Source organism: Mauremys reevesii, unplaced genomic scaffold, assembly GCF_016161935.1.
Source record: "Mauremys reevesii isolate NIE-2019 unplaced genomic scaffold, ASM1616193v1 Contig11, whole genome shotgun sequence".
Lineage (NCBI taxonomy): Eukaryota > Metazoa > Chordata > Testudines > Geoemydidae > Mauremys > Mauremys reevesii.
In genome coordinates, this window is record NW_024100727.1 from 405,108 (window position 1) to 423,438 (window position 18,331).

The following is an 18,331-nucleotide window of genomic DNA, read 5'->3' on the forward strand; positions in this document are numbered from 1 at the left end:
CAACTTTGCTCACATTTAGTTGGCAGTGCTGAATACGTCCAGCCTCCGCAATCAGTGGTTTAATGGGAGCTGTGGGATTTTTTTAAGCCTTTTGAAGGGAAATGCTTTGGGTTACTGGTGGAAGTGCTTGCATCATCCTGTGAGCAACTTGACCACAAAGTGACACAACTGATCCTCTGTGATGATCCTCGCCTAAGCCGGATGAGGCTGCCTGCGTGGTTTGGCAGTAAAAAGCTACCCCTGCTGAACCACCAACTAAAATTATCTTCAAATTTGGGGAGGTGGGGATCACTCGCAATCACCTGCCCAGGAGCGGTGCCAGGGTTTCTGGCGCCCTAGGTAGAATTCGGGGCGGGGAAGCATTTTGTGTGCTCCCCACGGGGCGCGCAGGAGCTTCTGGTTCCGCTCCCATTGTGCCGCCAAAGAAGGACCCTCCGCCGAAATGCCGCAGGCGACAGCGGCAGTCATTGAGCTGCTCAATTGCCTGCCGCTATTTTCCACGGCACGTCGGCAGAAGGTCCTTCTTCGGCGGCGCAACAGGAGCGGAACCGGAAGCTTCCGTGCGCCCTGTGGGGAGCGCACAAAATGCCAACCCCTGAATCCTGTTGCCCTAGGTGACCGTTTAGGGTCGCCTAATGGAAGTGCCGGCCCTGCACCTGCCCCATAGTAAGTTATTGAAAACAAAGCACCTCTGGTTAAAACACTAATCTCCAGCGTAAATTCTCTCAGGCAGTTACCCAAGCCAGGGAACCTGACATCTTACTGAGAGAAGACACAAGGACAGTGAGACATTTGCATCATGTGACCAGGATTATCCACTCATCTCGGCTACATCTACTACTTGCTACTGTAATAGCAGAGATGACCATTTTTGGCAGAACTTTGTAGAGCAGTGTAGTAATTGTTACCTGGGTGTGGGGAGGAGAGACAGTTGTGCATATCTCTCTTTCAGTGATACACAGGGAGGCTTTCGGGTAAACAAGGCCATTTGCAACCAATTGTCCTGGTCAATGGGAGCCATCAAGTTCCTAATGCCCCATTGATGGCCCTCACCTGGTGACTACATCAGTAATACAAGTTCATATCTTATATTTCTAACTTCAGATATAAGAATGATACATGTGTATGAACAGGATGAACACTCGTAGTAGATTATAAGCTTTCCAATGATACCATACAGGGGGTATTTAGCTTAAAGTATATTCCAGTTATGTCATATTCATAAGCATATTTTCATAAAGCATATGGAGTGCAACATCACAACTACAACTGGTCAAAACTTTTCTGATGGACTCAACAGATCAGCACCTTACATGGGAACATGAGAGTTTATTCAAAGGGTCTCCCTCCTCCTGCTGGGTTGCCGTGTGTGTCTAGGGAATACATTAAAACAACGAGGAGTCCGGTGGCACCTTAAAGACTAACAGATTTATTTGGGCATAAGCTTTCGTGGGTAAAAAAATAAATCTGTTAGTCTTTAAGGTGCCACCGGACTCCTCATTGTTTTTGTGGATACAGACTAACACGGCCACCCCCCGATACTGGGTGTTTCAGGGACACCAAAACAGCAGCCTGGGCAGCTGGAACATTTCGGTATTTCCAAAACAAAATGTATCAGACTTTTAGTCCCATTGGGGCTTTTGGTCCTGATTCAGGACAGAACATCTTTCAAAAACTCAGATTATTTCATGGGCTGGAAATTCTGTTTCCTGGCCAAATAAAACCATCCCAGCTTCCCCTGTGTTAGACACCTACTGGATACGGTGACCATTTCCTGTAGTCTCGGCAGGACTACGGGATTCATTGGGTGAAATACACAGGCAGAGAATTAAATGTTTTTAAGAATATGACAAATCATCATTAGTGATTTAAAAGCTCAGGGTCCAATTCACTCGTGCCCTGCACTTTGTGTTGTCACTTACACCCGTGCAAGGTGGGTGTGAAACACGACCATTCTGACTGGCAGCATTTCACACCCACTCTCAGCTCACTTTGCCCTGGTGTCTCCACAGCGTGCAGAGCTGCAGTGAATCCGGTCCCTTGTCCTCATCTTCCAGGCCCTGCTTGTTCTCTTCCTGCCCACATCTCTCCTCACACTGTCTCCCAGTCCCCTCTTCTCACTGCTTCCTTCAGTTCCTAACTGCTTAGAGCCTGATTCTCTCCTGCCTAGTGCTTGTGTCATTTTTTACACCTGTGCAAAAGTGGATTTAAAATGCTACCAGACCAGAGTGGAAGCATTTCATACTCACTTTGTAGGGGTATCAGTGATGAAACCAGGAGTTAAAGCAGTGGAGAGTCAGGCCATGGTCTCCTACCCAGTCTGCCTTATCCTGTCCAACCATCTCCTTCTCTCCCCCTTCAGCTTTCTCCTTTAAACCCACTTCTTCCAGCAACCCTGCCCTGGCTGAGCTCACCAACAACTTCCCTTCGCTGGTGCCCAGAGCTCTGTGTTTACACTAGACAGTGAGATCACTGAACTCCCCCAGTCATGTCAGTAGCATCAAAAATGATGCACTGAAGAGCTAAACTAGCCCTTTTGCCAGGCTTCTACTGTTGGGAATCAGTTTCTGGGCCCTCAATACAATGCACCTGAGTGTGTGTCAGGAATTGACACAGATCCATGCTCACAAACTCACACTTCCCGTGTGATGAAACAAACTCACCTGGTCGGAGAGGTGTGATGTTCGCAGCTCCTCCCTGGAGGACGTCAGTGTAACACGAGTTATTTCTTGCAGGTGAGACACAGAGGAAAGTGTTTGGACGTTAAACCATGGCTGGGTCAGCTGACACCATTGAGATGCCGGCTCTGGGCCGCCCGTTCCAGCTGGGGATGCTGTACGACTGCCGCAGTGACTCCCTCATCCCAGGTAATTCCCCAGCTGTAGCCCTGAACTCAGGAGTGAGAGGAGGGAAGGGTCACAGTGCGAACCCCTTCATACCTGAGAATGAGCCAAGTGCGCTGTGAGCGGCCTGGTTATGGGTATTATGGAAATGGCCCCGCACACTCCCCAGGGTCCGGGCTGAAGTAACGGGATGGGGCAGAAGATACGTGCTTTGGGCTAGTGACCTGCTGCCATTCGTTCTAGGTCATGTAGAACTAACACATCTCGGTTGCCTGATTAGAAGTAACTAAGTGCTGCCCACTTGGGAGGGTTTATAGTCTCCTGGTCTCTTCTTGGGTGGCTGCCCTCTAAGTTCTCCACTCACCAACCAAGAGACTCTAAACGTCCCCTCCCTGGCATTTAGTAACCTAAGAACATAAGAACGGCCACACTGAGTCAGACCAATGGTTCACCTATCCCAGTGTCCTGTCTTGTGACAGTGGCCAATGCCAGGTGCCCCAGAGGGAATGAAGAGAACAGGGCAATCATTGAGTGATCCATCCCCTGTTTCCCATTCCTAGCTTCCGTCAGTCAGAGGTTTAGGGACACCCAGAGCGTGGGGCTCCATCCCTGAGCATCTTGGCTAATAGCCATTGATGGACCTGTCCTCCAGGAACTGATCTAATTCTTTTTTGCACCCAGTTATAACCTGTCTTGGAATGGACTCTTAACTAGTCACCCCCTGTCTATCTTGAGGCCAGCCCAGCTCCAGCCACCCAACAGCTGCTCTGTGCACAAGGAGACTAATTTTGGGAGACCACAAATGTCTCGGTGGCTCAGTTGAAGGGAATAAGAGTCTAACCCTTCTCACAGATTCATAGATATTAAGGCCAGAAGGAACCATCAGATCAGCTGGTCTGAATCTCTGTATAGTCCCTGGAAAAATCATGGAGCAGGTCCTCAAGGAGTCAATTCTGAAGCACTTAAAGGAGGGGAAAGTGATCAGGAACAGTCAGCATGGATTCACCAAGGGCAAGTCATGCCTGACTAACCTAATTGCCTTCTATGAGGAGATAACTGGGTGTGTGGATGAGGGGAAAGCAGTGGATGTGTTATTCCTTGACTTTAGCAAAGCTTTTGATATGGTCTCCCACAGTATTCTTGCCAGCAAGTTAAAGAAGGATGGGGTGGATGAATGGACTATACGGTGGATAGAAAGCTGGCTAGATCATCGGGCTCAACGGGTAGTGATCAACGGCTCCATGTCTAGTTGGCAGCCGGTATCAAGCGGAGTGCCCCAAGGGTGGGTCCTGGGGCCGGTTTTGTTCAATATCTTCATTAATGATCTGGAGGATGGCGTGAACTGCACTCTCAGCAAGTCTGCAGATGACACTAAACTGGGAGGAGTGGTAAATACGCTGGAGGGTAGGGATAGGATACAGAGGGACCTAGACAAATTAGAGGATTGGGCCAAAAGAAATCTGCTGAGGTTCAACAAGGACAAGTGCAGAGTCCTGCACTTAGGACGGAAGAATCCCATGCACTGCTACAGACTAGGGACCGAATGGCTGGGCAGCAGTTCTGCAGAAAAGGACCTAGGGGTTATGGTGGACAAGAAGCTGGATATGAGTCAACAGTGTTCCCTTGTTGCCAAGAAGGCTAACGGCATTTTGGGTTGCATAAGTAGGGGCATTGCCAGCTCTCTCATCCGATGGTGCACCACTGGAACCTCCAGCCAGGCGCTGGCTCTGTCCTATGCATGCCCATGGGCGGCAAGTTATATACCCACGGGGTGCCTGGGCACCAGCAATATTCAGAGCCCAGGGGCTCAGCTCCACCAATGTTTGGGGCTGGGTCTCCCCACTGGCCCCATCTGCTGCCCCCCCGTGCCTCCCCCGAGTGTCCCCCAGCCCCCCCCTTGCTGGTCCCGTGCACGTCCCCGGGTCCCGAAGGGAGCAGAGCATCCCTGCCTCTCCCATGCATCTCCATGCTGCCTCCCTGCAGCAATTGCTGCCGCAGGGTCCTAGTGCCCCCCATATCGACTGCCAGGGCAGACTGACTCTGAGCCTGCCCTTCCTCCTCAGACCCTTCCCTTTTCCAGCGGGACCCTCCACCAGCACAGCCTCCCCCCCCCGCCCCCGCAGTCCCTGCCCCTGCCCCATGCTGGGCAAGGAGGCAGCCCCATCCCCCACCCCCAGTGAGGCTACAGTCAGGGGCAACAGCAGGGGAGGAGGCGCACACAGCACCCCCAGCACCCATGGGGAAGGGGAGGGAGATTCCTGGACCTGAGAGGGGCCCTACGATCACATGGAGTGACAGCAGTGGGGGTGACTGTGCTGCTGGGGGGGCAGGATGGGGGGCGGGAAAGGGGGGCTCCTCCCCCAGAACTTGCTGCTGCTGCCTGCACCCCACACTCATTCCCAGCCCTGCCCCACCCCAGAGCCCACACCCCCAGCCAGAGCTTTCACACACACCCTGCACCCTAACCTTCTGCCCTAGCCCTGAGCCCCTCCAGCACCCCAAACCCCTCATCCCCAACCCCAGCCAGAGCCCTCATCCCCCTGTATTCCAACCCTCTGCCCGAGCCCTGAGCCCCTCCAACTCCCCAAACGCCTTATCCCCATACCAGCCAGAGCCCTCATCCCCCCCCAGCACCCCCACCCGCTGCCCGCGCCCGGGGCCGCTGCAACACCCCAAACCCCACATCCCCATCCCAGACAGAGCCCTCATCCCCCTGCACCCTGTCTGCCCCAACCCTGAGCCCCCTCCTGCATCATGAACCCTTCACCCTGAGCCCCACCCCACAGCCCTCACCCCACACCCCAACCCTCTGCCATAGCCCTGAGCCCCCTCCCACACCCCAAACCTCTCATCCTCAGCCCCACCCCAAACCCAGCCCCACCCCTGCACCCCCTCACTCCCCCAAACTCCCTCCCAGAGCCTGCACCCTGAACCCCAGACCTCCTCCCAGAGCCTTGGGCAGGTGTGGGGCACAGTTTGGGGGGGGTGGAGTTTGGGCAGGGCTGGGTTCTGGGCACCACCAAAATTTCTACAAACCTGCCGCCCATGTGCATGCCCATGTGCCGGCCTCCTCCCCAGTTCCTCGCAGGCCGAGCCATTAGCAGAGCTCCCTTTGGTACGACAGGGGTCACTAGTGCGGCTGAGCAAACATCCAGCATCTCCACTCCCACGTGGAACTGCAGTCACAGCCCCTGGGCGGCTCCCACTCCACATGGACCCAAGAGTTCAGCTTGGCACTTAGGGCCGTTCCCTAACCACTGAGTTTCAGCCAGTGCACAGAACCAGCCCGGCCAGAGAGCAAACTCCTCCCTTAGTGCGCACACAGCATGTGCTTTGCTCAGGGCCCCGACTGAAATGCAGAACAAACATGTGCTGCACTCGCAGGCTATTTGCACTAACAGCGCAGTGATGTAAAGTCCGTGCAGAAGGAGGTTTCCCCTTTGCCAGGAATTAATTTCCGCTCATTGTGTTATTTCTGGCTAAGATCATGTGAGGTGCTGTGTACAGGAACTTAGAGAACCCGACCTTCAGGAAGCTTGTGGGGAAAGCACAGTAAATACTGAGGACTGAACAGAGCCTGAATGTTGCACTATCTTGGCTCTCTCCCTCTTTATGTTTGATCCCTGGACACAGGCTCCACGGGCCAGATTTTTTAAAGGATGAACCAGGCTTTTGAAAATCCCAGTAGGCACCTTTGTGTCACTTTACACCAGGGGTGTAGCCACGGGTGGGCCTAGATGGGCCTTGGCCCACACACACTGGGGCCGGAGCCCCCTGAATCCATAGGCTGGGACTCCTGACCCCAGCTCGGTGTCCATCAGCCCAACCGTGTCCCCCTCCTGCCGGCAGCACGCGCTGCTGCCCCCATCTCCAGTCCCAGCCAGCACTAGCCCTGCGGGGGGAGGGGGGGGAAGGGTGTCTCATGGGAGCGGGTCTGGGCGGGGCTAGCGCTGGGGCCTGAGACCGAGGCAGCACCATGCAGCACTGGCAAAAGGGGGCCGCGTCCGCGGGCTGATAGACACTGAGCCAGGGCTGGGAGGGGTGGGTAGCACTCGAGCCCCGGCAGGATCCCCTCTTCCCCATGGGCACGCCCCACTGTCTGTGTGCTCCGAGAGCCTGCTGCAGGGCAAGGGAGTGTGCGGGAATTGGGCCCTCCATCTCTCCTGCCTCCCCAGGGCACCAGATCCCTTCTACGCCCCCTCCCCTTCCTGAGCCCCCTCCCCAGGGCCCCCGTCCCTCCTGCCCCCCTCCCCAGGGCACCAGATCCCTCCTACACCCCCTCCTCTTTCTGCCCTCCTTCCCCAGGGCCCCCATCCATCCTGCCAACCCCCATCATTGTCCACCCACCCAAATCCGGGGCCCACCCCATCTTCCTGTCCTAGCTATGCCACTGGTTTAGGCATCTAAACACCTTTAAAAATCTGTCCCTATATGTCTTTGCTAACAGCAAATAGTTACAAATCCCACTGGCAGACGTGTCTCTCTTCCCCTCTGTGGCTGGTTAGATCTGCAGAAGTCAGTGGGAGCTATGCTTTGTACATACGAAGTTCTATAAAACTGAAGAAAACTCAGGCTCTGGGCTTCTCAAGTCGGGCACCCAAATGAGTGGCGGTTTTGGCCTTACTCTCTGTGCCTCAGTTCCTCGCCTGTAAAATAGGGATATTTACACCCCTCTGCCTCCCAGGGGTGCTGTGAAGAGAAGTGCAGGGCTGCCCAGAGGATTCAGGGGGCCTGGGGCAAAGTAATTTTGGGGGTCCCTTCCATAAAAAAAAAGTTGCAATATTATATAATACTATATTCTCGTGGGGGCCCCTGTGGGGCCCGGGGCCTGGGGCAAATTGCCTCATTTGCACACACGCCCTCTCCCGGGCGGCCCTGGAGAAGTGTGTGAATGTTGTTGAAGGACTTGGATATTACGGTGATGGGCACCTGGGAGGAAATGAACGGTTCTGTAGTCAGTGCAGGGATTGAGTAGTGTCCAGTAACTGAGGCCTGGGGCCACATATTGAAAACCTCCCACAAAACAGATTTTTAATCGGAGTTATTTGCTTTCCTAACACTTTAGTGCTTTGCTTTGAAACCTTCAATTTCTTAATGTAAAAGGTATTTATAATTTAAGTTTAGAGATATTGTACTGGATCAGGAGCTAGTACAGCGGTTCTCAAACTGTGGGCTGGGACCCCAAAGTGGGTCATGACCCCATTTTAATGAGGGCATCAGGGCTAGCTTAGACTTGCTGGGGCCTGTAGGCTTCAGCCCTGGGCAGTAGGGCTCAGGTTACAAGCCCCTGCCTGGACTTTGCCCCCCACCCCCTCCACCCAGGGCAGTGGGGCTCAGGCTCTGGTCCTTCCTTCCTGGGTTCAGGTAGTAATTTTTAGTGTCTTAAGGGGGTTGTGGTGCAATGAAGTTTGAGAACCCCTGAGCTAGGACAATCTGTGAGATGCTTTGGGATCCCCGGCCTGGATGATGATATTGATCCAAGAATAAGTGCCCAGTCCGGTGCCTAACCCTCTTTTAAGGCCCCAGCTCAGGAAGGCTTTTACACACGTGTGTGACTTTAAGCCTCACTGAAGTCAGTTAACACTTGTGCTGCACCTGAATGTGAACATGGGACCCAGATGGGGATGTATCTTGCAGTCCCCAGCCCCAAAGGAGTCCTTCCTCTGTTAGGCACAGGGTCCTGCTCCTTGTGTATCAGACCCTTCCGGATCGTGTATTTTTTGATGCCTCATTTTATAAAATAACAAACGTTGGTAGATAGAGCTACCAGAAGGTAACTGTTGGTTCCTCGTGCAGGTTCTCTGCTGTCTGAGACACACTGCAAAGGGGCGAGAGTTCTAGAATGTGTGTGTATTTTTTTGTGAGTTCATCAGTGAGGGAGAAAGGGGTTGGTGATAAACAAAGCTAATGCCAAGTTCATCACATGCCACACGGAGCTCGCTGCCTGCGGAAATCTTACTGCATGGGACAGCAACAGGCGGCAGACAAAAAGAAGTGAGAGCGTGGGCATGTCTAGCTATGTACATGACCAAAACTAAGCTCAATTACAAACACAATTTACGTTACCATAAACTTTTGAAATCCACAATCAACTCTTTGCCAGAGGATGTTGTGAAGGCCAAAACTATAACAGGATTCAAAAAAGAACTAGATACGTTCATGGAGGACAGGTCCATCAGTGGCTATTAGTCAGGCTGGGCAGGGATGGTGTCCCTGGCCTCTGTTTGCCAGAAGCTGGGAATGAGCGACAGGGGATGGATCACTTGATGATTCCCTGTTCTGTTCATTCCCTCTGGGACACCTGGCATTGGCCACTGTCGGCAGACAGGACACTGGGCTAGATGGACCTTTGGTCTGACCCAGTATTGCCGTTCTTATAACTGCCTGTACTCTCATTATCAGCTGCTGAAACTGCCCTAGGTGCAGCAGGCTAACATAAAAATGTCATTTTAATCATAACTTTGCAGAGTCAGGGTTTGTGTGTTTATGTTAGACTTATAATGAATGCTAATCTATGTTTATTCTCACACAGACACAGTAAGTGAAGCATGTTACCAGATCAGACACTTTGTTCAGGGACATTCAGCTCATATTTTAATGTTAGAAAATGTCTTGCGGTTACAGAACTGAAAGGTTTCTTACCCTCTCTGCCATTTACCATGTGTTTGTCTGAACTATTCTAGGCATCACTTTATGGGACCTGGAGATACTTCAAAATCATGTAGACACAAAACCACAGCCCGAGACTGAATTTCAGATTGTTGTATCTGATGCCACTGACTACAAGGCCTCTGCCCTCAATGTCACAGCATCGCTGAAGGCCAGTTTCCTGTCTGGCCTGGTGGAAGTGAATGGAGCCGCAGAATATTTAAGTGATAACAAGACATCAAAACATCAAGTCCGTGTTTCTCTCCAGTACTCAACCACGACACAGTTTAAGCAGCTGAGTATGAGCCAGTTAGGGCTCCTTAATAGCTCTTACCCTGATGTGTTTGACCAAGGCACAGCCACCCACGTGGTCACGGCTCTGCTGTATGGGGCGCAGGCTTTTTTTGTCTTCGATCAGGACGTTTCTTCATCTGAGAACATACAAGACATGCAGGGAAAACTCCAGGTTATCATTAAAAAGATACCCCTGATTTCCATCGAAGGGGAAGGAGCTCTCAAAATGGATGACATGGAAAAAAAACAAGCTGAAAAACTTAGCTGTAAGTTTTATGGTGACTTTGCTCTTGAGATCAATCCATCTACTTACCAAGATGCCATGAAAACATACTCCACCCTCCCCAAGCTGCTGGGTGACAGCGGGGAGAAGGCCGTACCAGTGAGAGTCTGGCTGTACCCGCTGACCAAGCTGGATTGCAAAGCTGCTCAGCTGGTGCATGAGATCAGCACAGAACTGATCTTTGATGTTCAAACTGCTCTGGACCAACTAACAGAATTAGACATGCAATGTAATGATGCGGTGAAGAATCCAATTGCCTCAGCCTTCCCCGAAATCCAGAGGAAAATCCAGCAATTCAGAGATCTGTGTAAGCAACACAGACAGACTTTCCAGAAACATCTAGCAAGTATCTTACCCTCCATCCGTGGAGGTGGAAAAGAGGAAGGGGCACTGGTGGACATATTAACCTGCAAAAACCGATCACCGTTCAACACCCAGCAACTGAATGAATTTCTGGATAAAAAGGAACGAGAAATGACTTTCATCAACTGCTACGTTTCTGCCCTAAAGGATGTGGAAGTAGTGTCCTCCCAGAATAAACTGGATGAAATAGTACTTGACCCCATGAATGACTTTGTCGTTGCCTTTATGTTCACTTCACTACATGAAGAGGAACCATATTTATCAGATTTAAAACTCTGCCTTCAGACCCAGTTTATGAAAAATACCCAAGATCCTGCATCAGTCAGTTCTGTCAGTGAGAAATCTGAACTGTGGTTTGAGGAGAAACAGAGGAAACAAAGTGCCCGAAAATCTGCAAAATCCATTTCAGACTTTGCCCGTGTCAATAAATCTAATGGGAAAACTCGATTCATTGTGGCCTCTGTCCCAGACAAGGACAATCCGGGAGCTTCAATTTACCTCTATGAAAATGGAGACCTGGTCAGCACTAACTATGAGCCTCCATCAAAACCTCTTCCTCCCCTGATTGATGGAATTAGACATGACCGTGTGCAGCTCACATTTAACCCAGCAGCCTATGGCAGGGCTGCGATATCCGGCTATCGGGCAGAGTACAGAATTGTAGGGCAGGAGAACTGGACGGCTGTGACTGTAAATAACACACAAGAGACATTCACAGTAACAGGGCTCCGTGCAAACACCGAGTACCAGTTCCAATACGCTGCAGTGAGCAAACCAAGGCTCAGCGAGAGCAGCGACGTGAGTGATCCTGTGCAGACTCTTCCTACCTGTCCTCCTGGGAAGCTGGAAAAAGCTACTGTGGAATCATCAGCCATCACTCTCACCTGGGAGAGTCCAAGTGTCATTGGAGATGGAGTCAGTATAAGGGCATATAAGGTGGAATATAAAGAGGAAGCTGGAGGTGAGCAGAAAGACAAATGGCTGGAACGAAGAACAGGCAAGAGGACAGGGTCCTGTAAGATTGATGGACTGAGGCCTGAGACGCCCTACAGATTCCGAGTGTCGGCTGTGTGTGCGGACAGAGCTGTGAGTGCCCCAAGTGAGGAGGTTATTGTTTCAACACAAAGAAAAGAAGAATCAAATAAATTAGCACGCTCTCTCTGCACAAAGAGCACGCTCATAAAAAAAGGGCAGCCATCAGTCTATGCCCTTCCATTAGAGAAGGTAGCATTGGATCCTATGTCATCTTATGTGAAGTACAGACTTGGAGAAAAGACACATCAGGTCCATAATAAAGTCATTATGGTGATGGGAGCAACTGGATCAGGGAAAACTACACTCATTAATGGGATGATCAACTATGTCCTGGGTGTGCAATGGAAAAATGAATTCAGATTCAAACTAATCCATGAAATTACAAACAGAAGCCAAGCCCAGAGCCAGACATCTGACGTGACAGCCTACGAGGTCAATTGCAAGGAGGGCTTCAAAGTCCCCTACTCCCTGACTATAATAGACACCCCAGGATTCGGTGATACCAGAGGAATTGAACATGACAAAATGTTAACGGAGCAGATCCGAGCATTTTTTTCCACTCCAGGAGCCATTGATCAGCTAGACGCTGTCTGCTTTGTAGTTCAGGCCTCTTTAGCTCGCTTGACACATATACAAATCCTGATCACCTTCGCAGATGGACAGACGCCCCCTGTTCTACAGGCCATTAACGAGTCTGAGGTGTCTTGTGCTAAAGACGCTCAGGGTGTCCCTGTTCATTTCAAATTCAACAACTCCGCACTGTTTGTCAACAATGCTGGAGCTGGCAAGGGCCATTGTAATTTTGATGCAATGTTCTGGGAAATGGGAGCGAGCAGCATGGAGACTTTTTTTAAGTCCTTAAGATCTTTAAAGACTAAAAGTTTAACATTAACCCAGGAAGTTCTCTGGGAACGAAAGAAGCTCGAGGTTGCTGTGCAAGGGCTGCAGCCACAAATCAAAGCTGGCCTGACAAAGCTAGAGGAGCTAAGACAGACTGAGCGAGCTCTGGAACAGCACAGGGGTGATATGGAGGCCAATAAAGACTTTGAGTATGAGGTAGAACGAACAGTGGCAGTGAAAGAAGACATCAGCGGCACAGGTGTGTTTCTAACAAACTGCCAGGTGTGTCACTTCACATGTCACGATAACTGTGTATATGCTAATGATAATGACAAGTACAAATGTTGTGCTATGAATAGCTCTGGAAATTGCACTGTTTGCCCTGGTAAATGTGTGTGGAACATTCACTTCAATCAACAGTACAAGTGGGGATATGAAGTCAAAAAAGAGAAAAAAACCTTTGCAGAACTGCAGGAAAAGTACAAAAAGGCCTCTGATGAGCTGATGACTACAGAGAAGGTTATTGAGAGGCTGTGTGAGGAATACACTGAAGTAGAAGAGATAGTCGTAGAGTTTATTGAGGAATCATCTCTCAGCCTCCAACACCTGCAAGAAATTGCCTTAAAACCAAACCCACTGTCCACTCCAGAATACATTGACCTCATGATCATGTCAGAAGAGCAGGAAGCGAAGCCTGGGTACCAGGAACGCATAAAATCGCTGAGGGAGGTGAGAGAACAGGCCGTGATAATAACCAAGATCACCAATAACGAGGACTTGCTGCCAGCAGAGATGGAAAAGTACAGGAAGCATGAAACACAAGAGATGGGAATCATGAAAAAAACAGGCGAGAAGATTAAAAAAGGGTATAATATGGTAAGAGATTGGTTGTCTGGTGCAAAATAGCCTGCAGTGAATCCCCTCATACCTGAAACATGAAAGTCTGTAAAACAAACACATTTTTCAGCTTTTATTCAGGAATGGGGACTTCTGCTATTTTTACATTCCAGCTGTATAGATATTTGGAAAATGGATCTTTATGTCATAGATTTTAAAGCCAGAAGTGCCCATTAGATCAGGAGTTCTCAAACTTTCTTTTTTTTAAACCGGGCCACCTCTTGAAAATATTCCAGGCTGTGATGACTCCTCCCCCCACCCCACCCCACCCCACCCCCCCAAAAAATGGTACTCATCCCTGAAACCAGCTGCTGCCGCTCACTGGCCACCGAGCTCTGAAGGCAGCACTTCCTCCTGCAACAGCACAAAAGTAAGGGTGGCATGGCATGGCACTGCCTTCAGAGCAAGGTGCCCAGCCAGCAGCCATCGCTCTCACAACCTCCCCTACAATAGCCTTCAACCCCCTTTTGGGTTGGGACCCCCAGTGTGAGAGACGCTGCATTAGATCATCTACTCTGATTTCTGTGTAATATAGGCAGGAGAACCCCCCTCCCAGTTACTCTTGTACTGAGCCCAATAATTCACATTTGACTAAAGCATCTTCCAGAAAGGCGCTAGTCTGGACTTAGAGATGTCAAGATATGGAGACTCCACCACTTCCCTAGGCAGCCTGTTCTAGTGGATAATCACCCTCCCTGTTAAACATTTGTGCCATAATTCTAATTTGAACTGGTCTCACTTTAACATTCACCCACTGATTCTTTTTCTGCCTTTCTCTGTTAGATTAAAGAGCCCTTTAGCACCCGTATTTTTCCCTGTGACGGTCCTGATACGCTGTAAACACCTCCCAGTTTTCTTTTTAGTAAACTAAACAGCTCAATCTCTTTAAGAGTCTCACTGTAATAAGGCGTTTTCGAAATTCATTTTGCAAAGCCCATGGCTTGGTCTACACTTAAAAGTTATGTCAGCATAGCTATGTCGATCGGGGGTGTGAAAAAAACACCCCCCTGACTAATATAGCTATGGTGACAAAACCCCCAGTGCAGACGCAGCTATGTTGACAGAAGAGCACTTCTCTCGCCCTAGCTAACATTGATCGGAGAGGTGATGCTCCTATATTGACAGAAAAGCTCCTTCTGCTGGTATAAGTTGTGTCTACACTACAGGGCTATGCCAGAAGAGGCTCTGTAGTGCAGACATAGCCTGTGTCTGTTTGTTTTAATTATCACATGTCCATGAAGGGGTACCTGTAAACCAGAGAACACACGAGGTTGGAGCTCTAGAAAAGAGTGTGCTTAAGCTACTGGAGTCTGGGGGAGCCAGTACAGTACTAGTCTAAGGCCTATGTAGTTGGATTGCAGAGTCTCAGCTCTCAGAAGGGGGCATTAGACAGACACCCACAGCTAGAATTAGTGCTTGCACCCTGTTCAGACTCAGGAAGCTTAAAAACCCAGGGGTCCAGTGTGCAGGATCCAAATGAAGAACCTGGTAAGTGTCCAGCAGGGGCAGCTTGACCAGGGCTGTTACAACACCCAAATTCTTTTCAGGGTCACAGCTTTCCAGGATACAGTCCCCCGTTCTGGAGGTAGGCACTGCATTCTCTGTGCCTAGTCGCAGAGCTTTGCATTTGGCTGTATGAAAACACATTTTCTTTGATTGGGCCCAGCTCTCCAAGCAATTCAGATCTGTCTGTACATCTTCCCTGGCCTCATCATTATGTACCACTTTGCCAGTGTTTGTCATCTGCAGATTTTATCAGCAGTGATTTTATATTTACTTCCAGATCATTGCTAAGAATATTAAATAGTGTCAGGCCTAGAACCAATCCCCTCTGGAACCTCACTAGAAACACCCCTCTTCAATGACGATTCCACATTGACAACTTGTTTTTGTGGAGCTCGGAGTCTCCCACATCCTGAGTGGGTCCCCTAACCGCTGGGCTAAAGGATATAAGGAAGTCTTCCCCGCTGCCCCCCTCCCTTTCCTGGCAGTTTTGTGCAGAATGTGGCACACACCTAACTCATTCTCACAAAACGTGGCTTAGGCACCAAGCCGCCTTACATTAGGAGAGGAGCTCCCAGGTTTGAATTGCTGGCCGAGATAGGGGTCTCCATGCAGCCTGGCCATGCACTCCAAGCACTTCACTCCAGACTTACAGGTTTAGATAAAGCATAAAACAAGTTTATTAACTACAAGAAGATAGATTTTAAGTGATTATAAGTGATAGCAAACGGCTCAAAGCAGAGTACCTAGCAAATAAACAAAAACGCAAATTAAGCTTAACATACTAGAAGGATAGGATTTGAATTAGCAATTCCTCACCCTGGCTGATGATACAAGCAGGCTGGCAGATTCTTCAGGTACAAGCTGCACTTGTTTTGCAGCTTGGGATCCCCACCCCCGTTCCAAGTCCTTTTCCTCTGGAGCTTCTCGCAAGTGTTTAGTTGTGGGGGAGTGAAGGACAACAGATGATGTCACTCCCTGCTTTATAGAGCTTTAGCATACAGCGGGAACCCTTTGTTCTCTAAACAGTTCCCATCCCAATCTGTGGAAAAATACAGGCATTCAAGATGGAGTTTCATGTCATGTGGGCTGGTCACATGCCCTTGCACAGCCATTACCCATAGGCTGTCTGGAGTGTCCTCAGGCAGGTTCATCGGGCAGGGGATAAGCTTCTCCTAAGGCCTATTGTTTTCCCTAATGGCCCATTACCCTGCATGGACCCTTCACAACCAGCTATTTAGACTGGAAGCATCTTGCCTAGTGGGTGTCACCCAGGTGTGGCTACATGTGAAATACGGATACAGAGTCAATATTCATAACTTCAGATACAAACATGATACATGCATACAAATAGTATAATTATATTCAGCAAATCATAACTTTTCCAGTGACACCCTACGTGACCCATCTTATACAGATTGCATCATAATTAAGTCATAATCATATTACTATGACAAATATGGGGTGTAGTGTCACAGACTCTATGCCACAAGACTACTGGAAAGATGTGCCTACAGGTGATGTTGTGAAAAATTGACCACAACATACTGTTTGAGATCACAAGATACCTTGTTGTAACATCTTTTCCAATCCTGACCGCAGGATACATGTGTGTAGATGCTAATGAAAATAAGAACTACAACCTATGAAAAACAGGGCACCCCAATATTCATGGGGTGCAGAATACAAAAAGGAAAAAGAGGGTTTACATGTTTATACACATGTTGTGTGTTAAGTGTAGTTCAAATTACAATATAAAAGAGGGCTCCCGACTGGGTAAAATGGGTTACCTATGGGAAAACTCCGGCAGGAACCATTCTTCTACTGATGTTCAATTGGTGAGGAATCCATCAGATGCTAATACTAGCTTTAAGGATGTGAGTATGACTGTATTTATAACTTGTGCATGGGTATGCTTGAGATTTCTATATGCTTGGGTAATTGTAACCTTGCTTGGGACTCTAATAAAACGTGTAATACACACTAGACGTGGTACTTGTAAATGTGTGTGTCACTCTCCTTGGTCTTCATGGGTTCCTAGAGGCTCTAAATCCGAAGCAGGTAGCAGAGGTGACTGTCACTCTGTGGAGCTTGAAACTGTGGCAACCCCCAGAGCTGGACCCACAGTGATGTAACACCCCATTACTAAATTCAGTTTAAATAAAATAAAAGGCTACATCAGCATCTCCCATCAGCTAGCTCAGGGGGCTCCCCGCCGAGCATCCTGGCTTTTGTGGCTCCCATTCTTAGGCTGCTCTCTCTCTCTCTCTCTCTCTCTCTCCCCACCCATTATACGGTGCAATACTTTTTGCATTAGAAAATGATAATCTATAACTAGACACTGATGATGTTTTACAATGGCTGAATGAATGAGGTCAACTTTTAATCAGTTGGCTGGGCAGGCTAAATTCTAACTCATCACATTTAGAGGGGCTTGTTCTTCATCTGAACTGGAAGTGTTTATCTCTGCTAATGACCTACCTTGACTATAAGAGAGAATATTTCTGTATAAACTGTAGTTTCTACATAGTTAGCATTTTATACATAGTTGTCTTGCTGACTACAGGCTTTCTTGGGGTAGGGTAAGCACTAGTTTTTTTCTTTCTTTGAACATTTCATCCATATTGAAATGTGATATACACAGAAAGGTGGGACCCCCAGTGCTAGACGTTATTTTTCTCTACTGCTGAAATGGAACTTTTTAATGAGTTAATGTAACAAATGTGGCACGAATGGGCCTGCCTAGATTTGACGAATGATAGCTTGGCACACGCAAGGACTTCAAGGAGATATTACCTTCATTATCATTTCTTCTGAGCATTACCCATCCCACCAGACCAACCGTAACTGAGCAGTTCAGAAGATAGGGAAGAAGTTTTACTTTCTCTGCTCTGAAGCGGGTTCATTCTTCTACACTACTTAAAATAATCAACCCAGAGCCTCCAGCATGGAGAGAATTTTCAAAGGCTGTGTGGTTTCCCTACGGATTTGCCTTCTCTCCTCCCAGATATTGAGTAAATATGACTTCCATCTCTTGGAGGGACCATTAGAAGAGGAATTGTATGTTCCATTAGAGAAGCTTATATTTACTGACCCTGCCAAACACCTCTACAACGATGAAGAAAAAGGGTTTCTTGAAGAAGCAGATATGGAAAGTGGCGATTGTATCAACTTGTAATTGCTGCCAGTCCTTGTACAGGGCTCCCTTTTGCTTGTGATGTACCATCTTGGTGGCATCAATGCAGCATTGCTGCAAGGGCTGTAGCTTGGATGACGATTGGCAAGCCTGGTGCTGAGCTCAAATCTGTTATGTAAAAAGTCTCCAGTAGCCAGTGATATCACAGAAGAGTTTGTACTGGATCTACTAACCAAGGCACAGCTCCTTCAAAGATATTTAGGCACCTAACGCCCATTGAAGTCAATGGGAGTTGGGCGCCTAAATGCCTTTGAAAATCTGGGCCCACGTCTATGTATTGTTGTGAAGTGCTGGGGCATATTGTTGCTGCTGCAGCGTGGCTCCTGTTCTTGGAGCTCCGATGGCAGCGGCACTAGCAGACCGTGTGGCATGTTCATTCCGCAGACCTCCATGTTACTCAGACAGAAAGGCCACAGGCTGGGTTCAGTG

The 18,331-nt window shown here is 49.0% G+C and overlaps 1 protein-coding gene across 1 annotated transcript; it reads left to right on the plus strand.

The window, feature by feature from the left end:
- The first annotated feature begins 2,668 nt into the window (after nt 1-2,668).
- On the plus strand, nt 2,669-17,884 carry LOC120392693. The gene is made up of 3 exons (XM_039517430.1): nt 2,669-2,867; nt 9,527-13,182; nt 17,714-17,884. The coding sequence occupies exons 1-3, from the start codon at nt 2,771-2,773 to the stop codon at nt 17,882-17,884; spliced, it is 3,924 nt and encodes a 1,307-aa protein (XP_039373364.1). The 5' UTR covers nt 2,669-2,770.
- The last annotated feature ends 447 nt before the right edge of the window (nt 17,885-18,331 follow it).

Excerpts from the sequence above, each read along its gene's own strand:
- LOC120392693 (XM_039517430.1), top strand. The coding sequence starts at position 2,771 with ATGGCTGGGTCAGCTGACACCATTGAGATGCCGGCTCTGGGCCGCCCG. Across the intron at positions 2,868-9,526 it reads CAGTGACTCCCTCATCCCAG|GCATCACTTTATGGGACCTG; the intron begins GTAATTCCCCAG and ends GAACTATTCTAG. Across the intron at positions 13,183-17,713 it reads TTAAAAAAGGGTATAATATG|ATATTGAGTAAATATGACTT; the intron begins GTAAGAGATTGG and ends CTCTCCTCCCAG.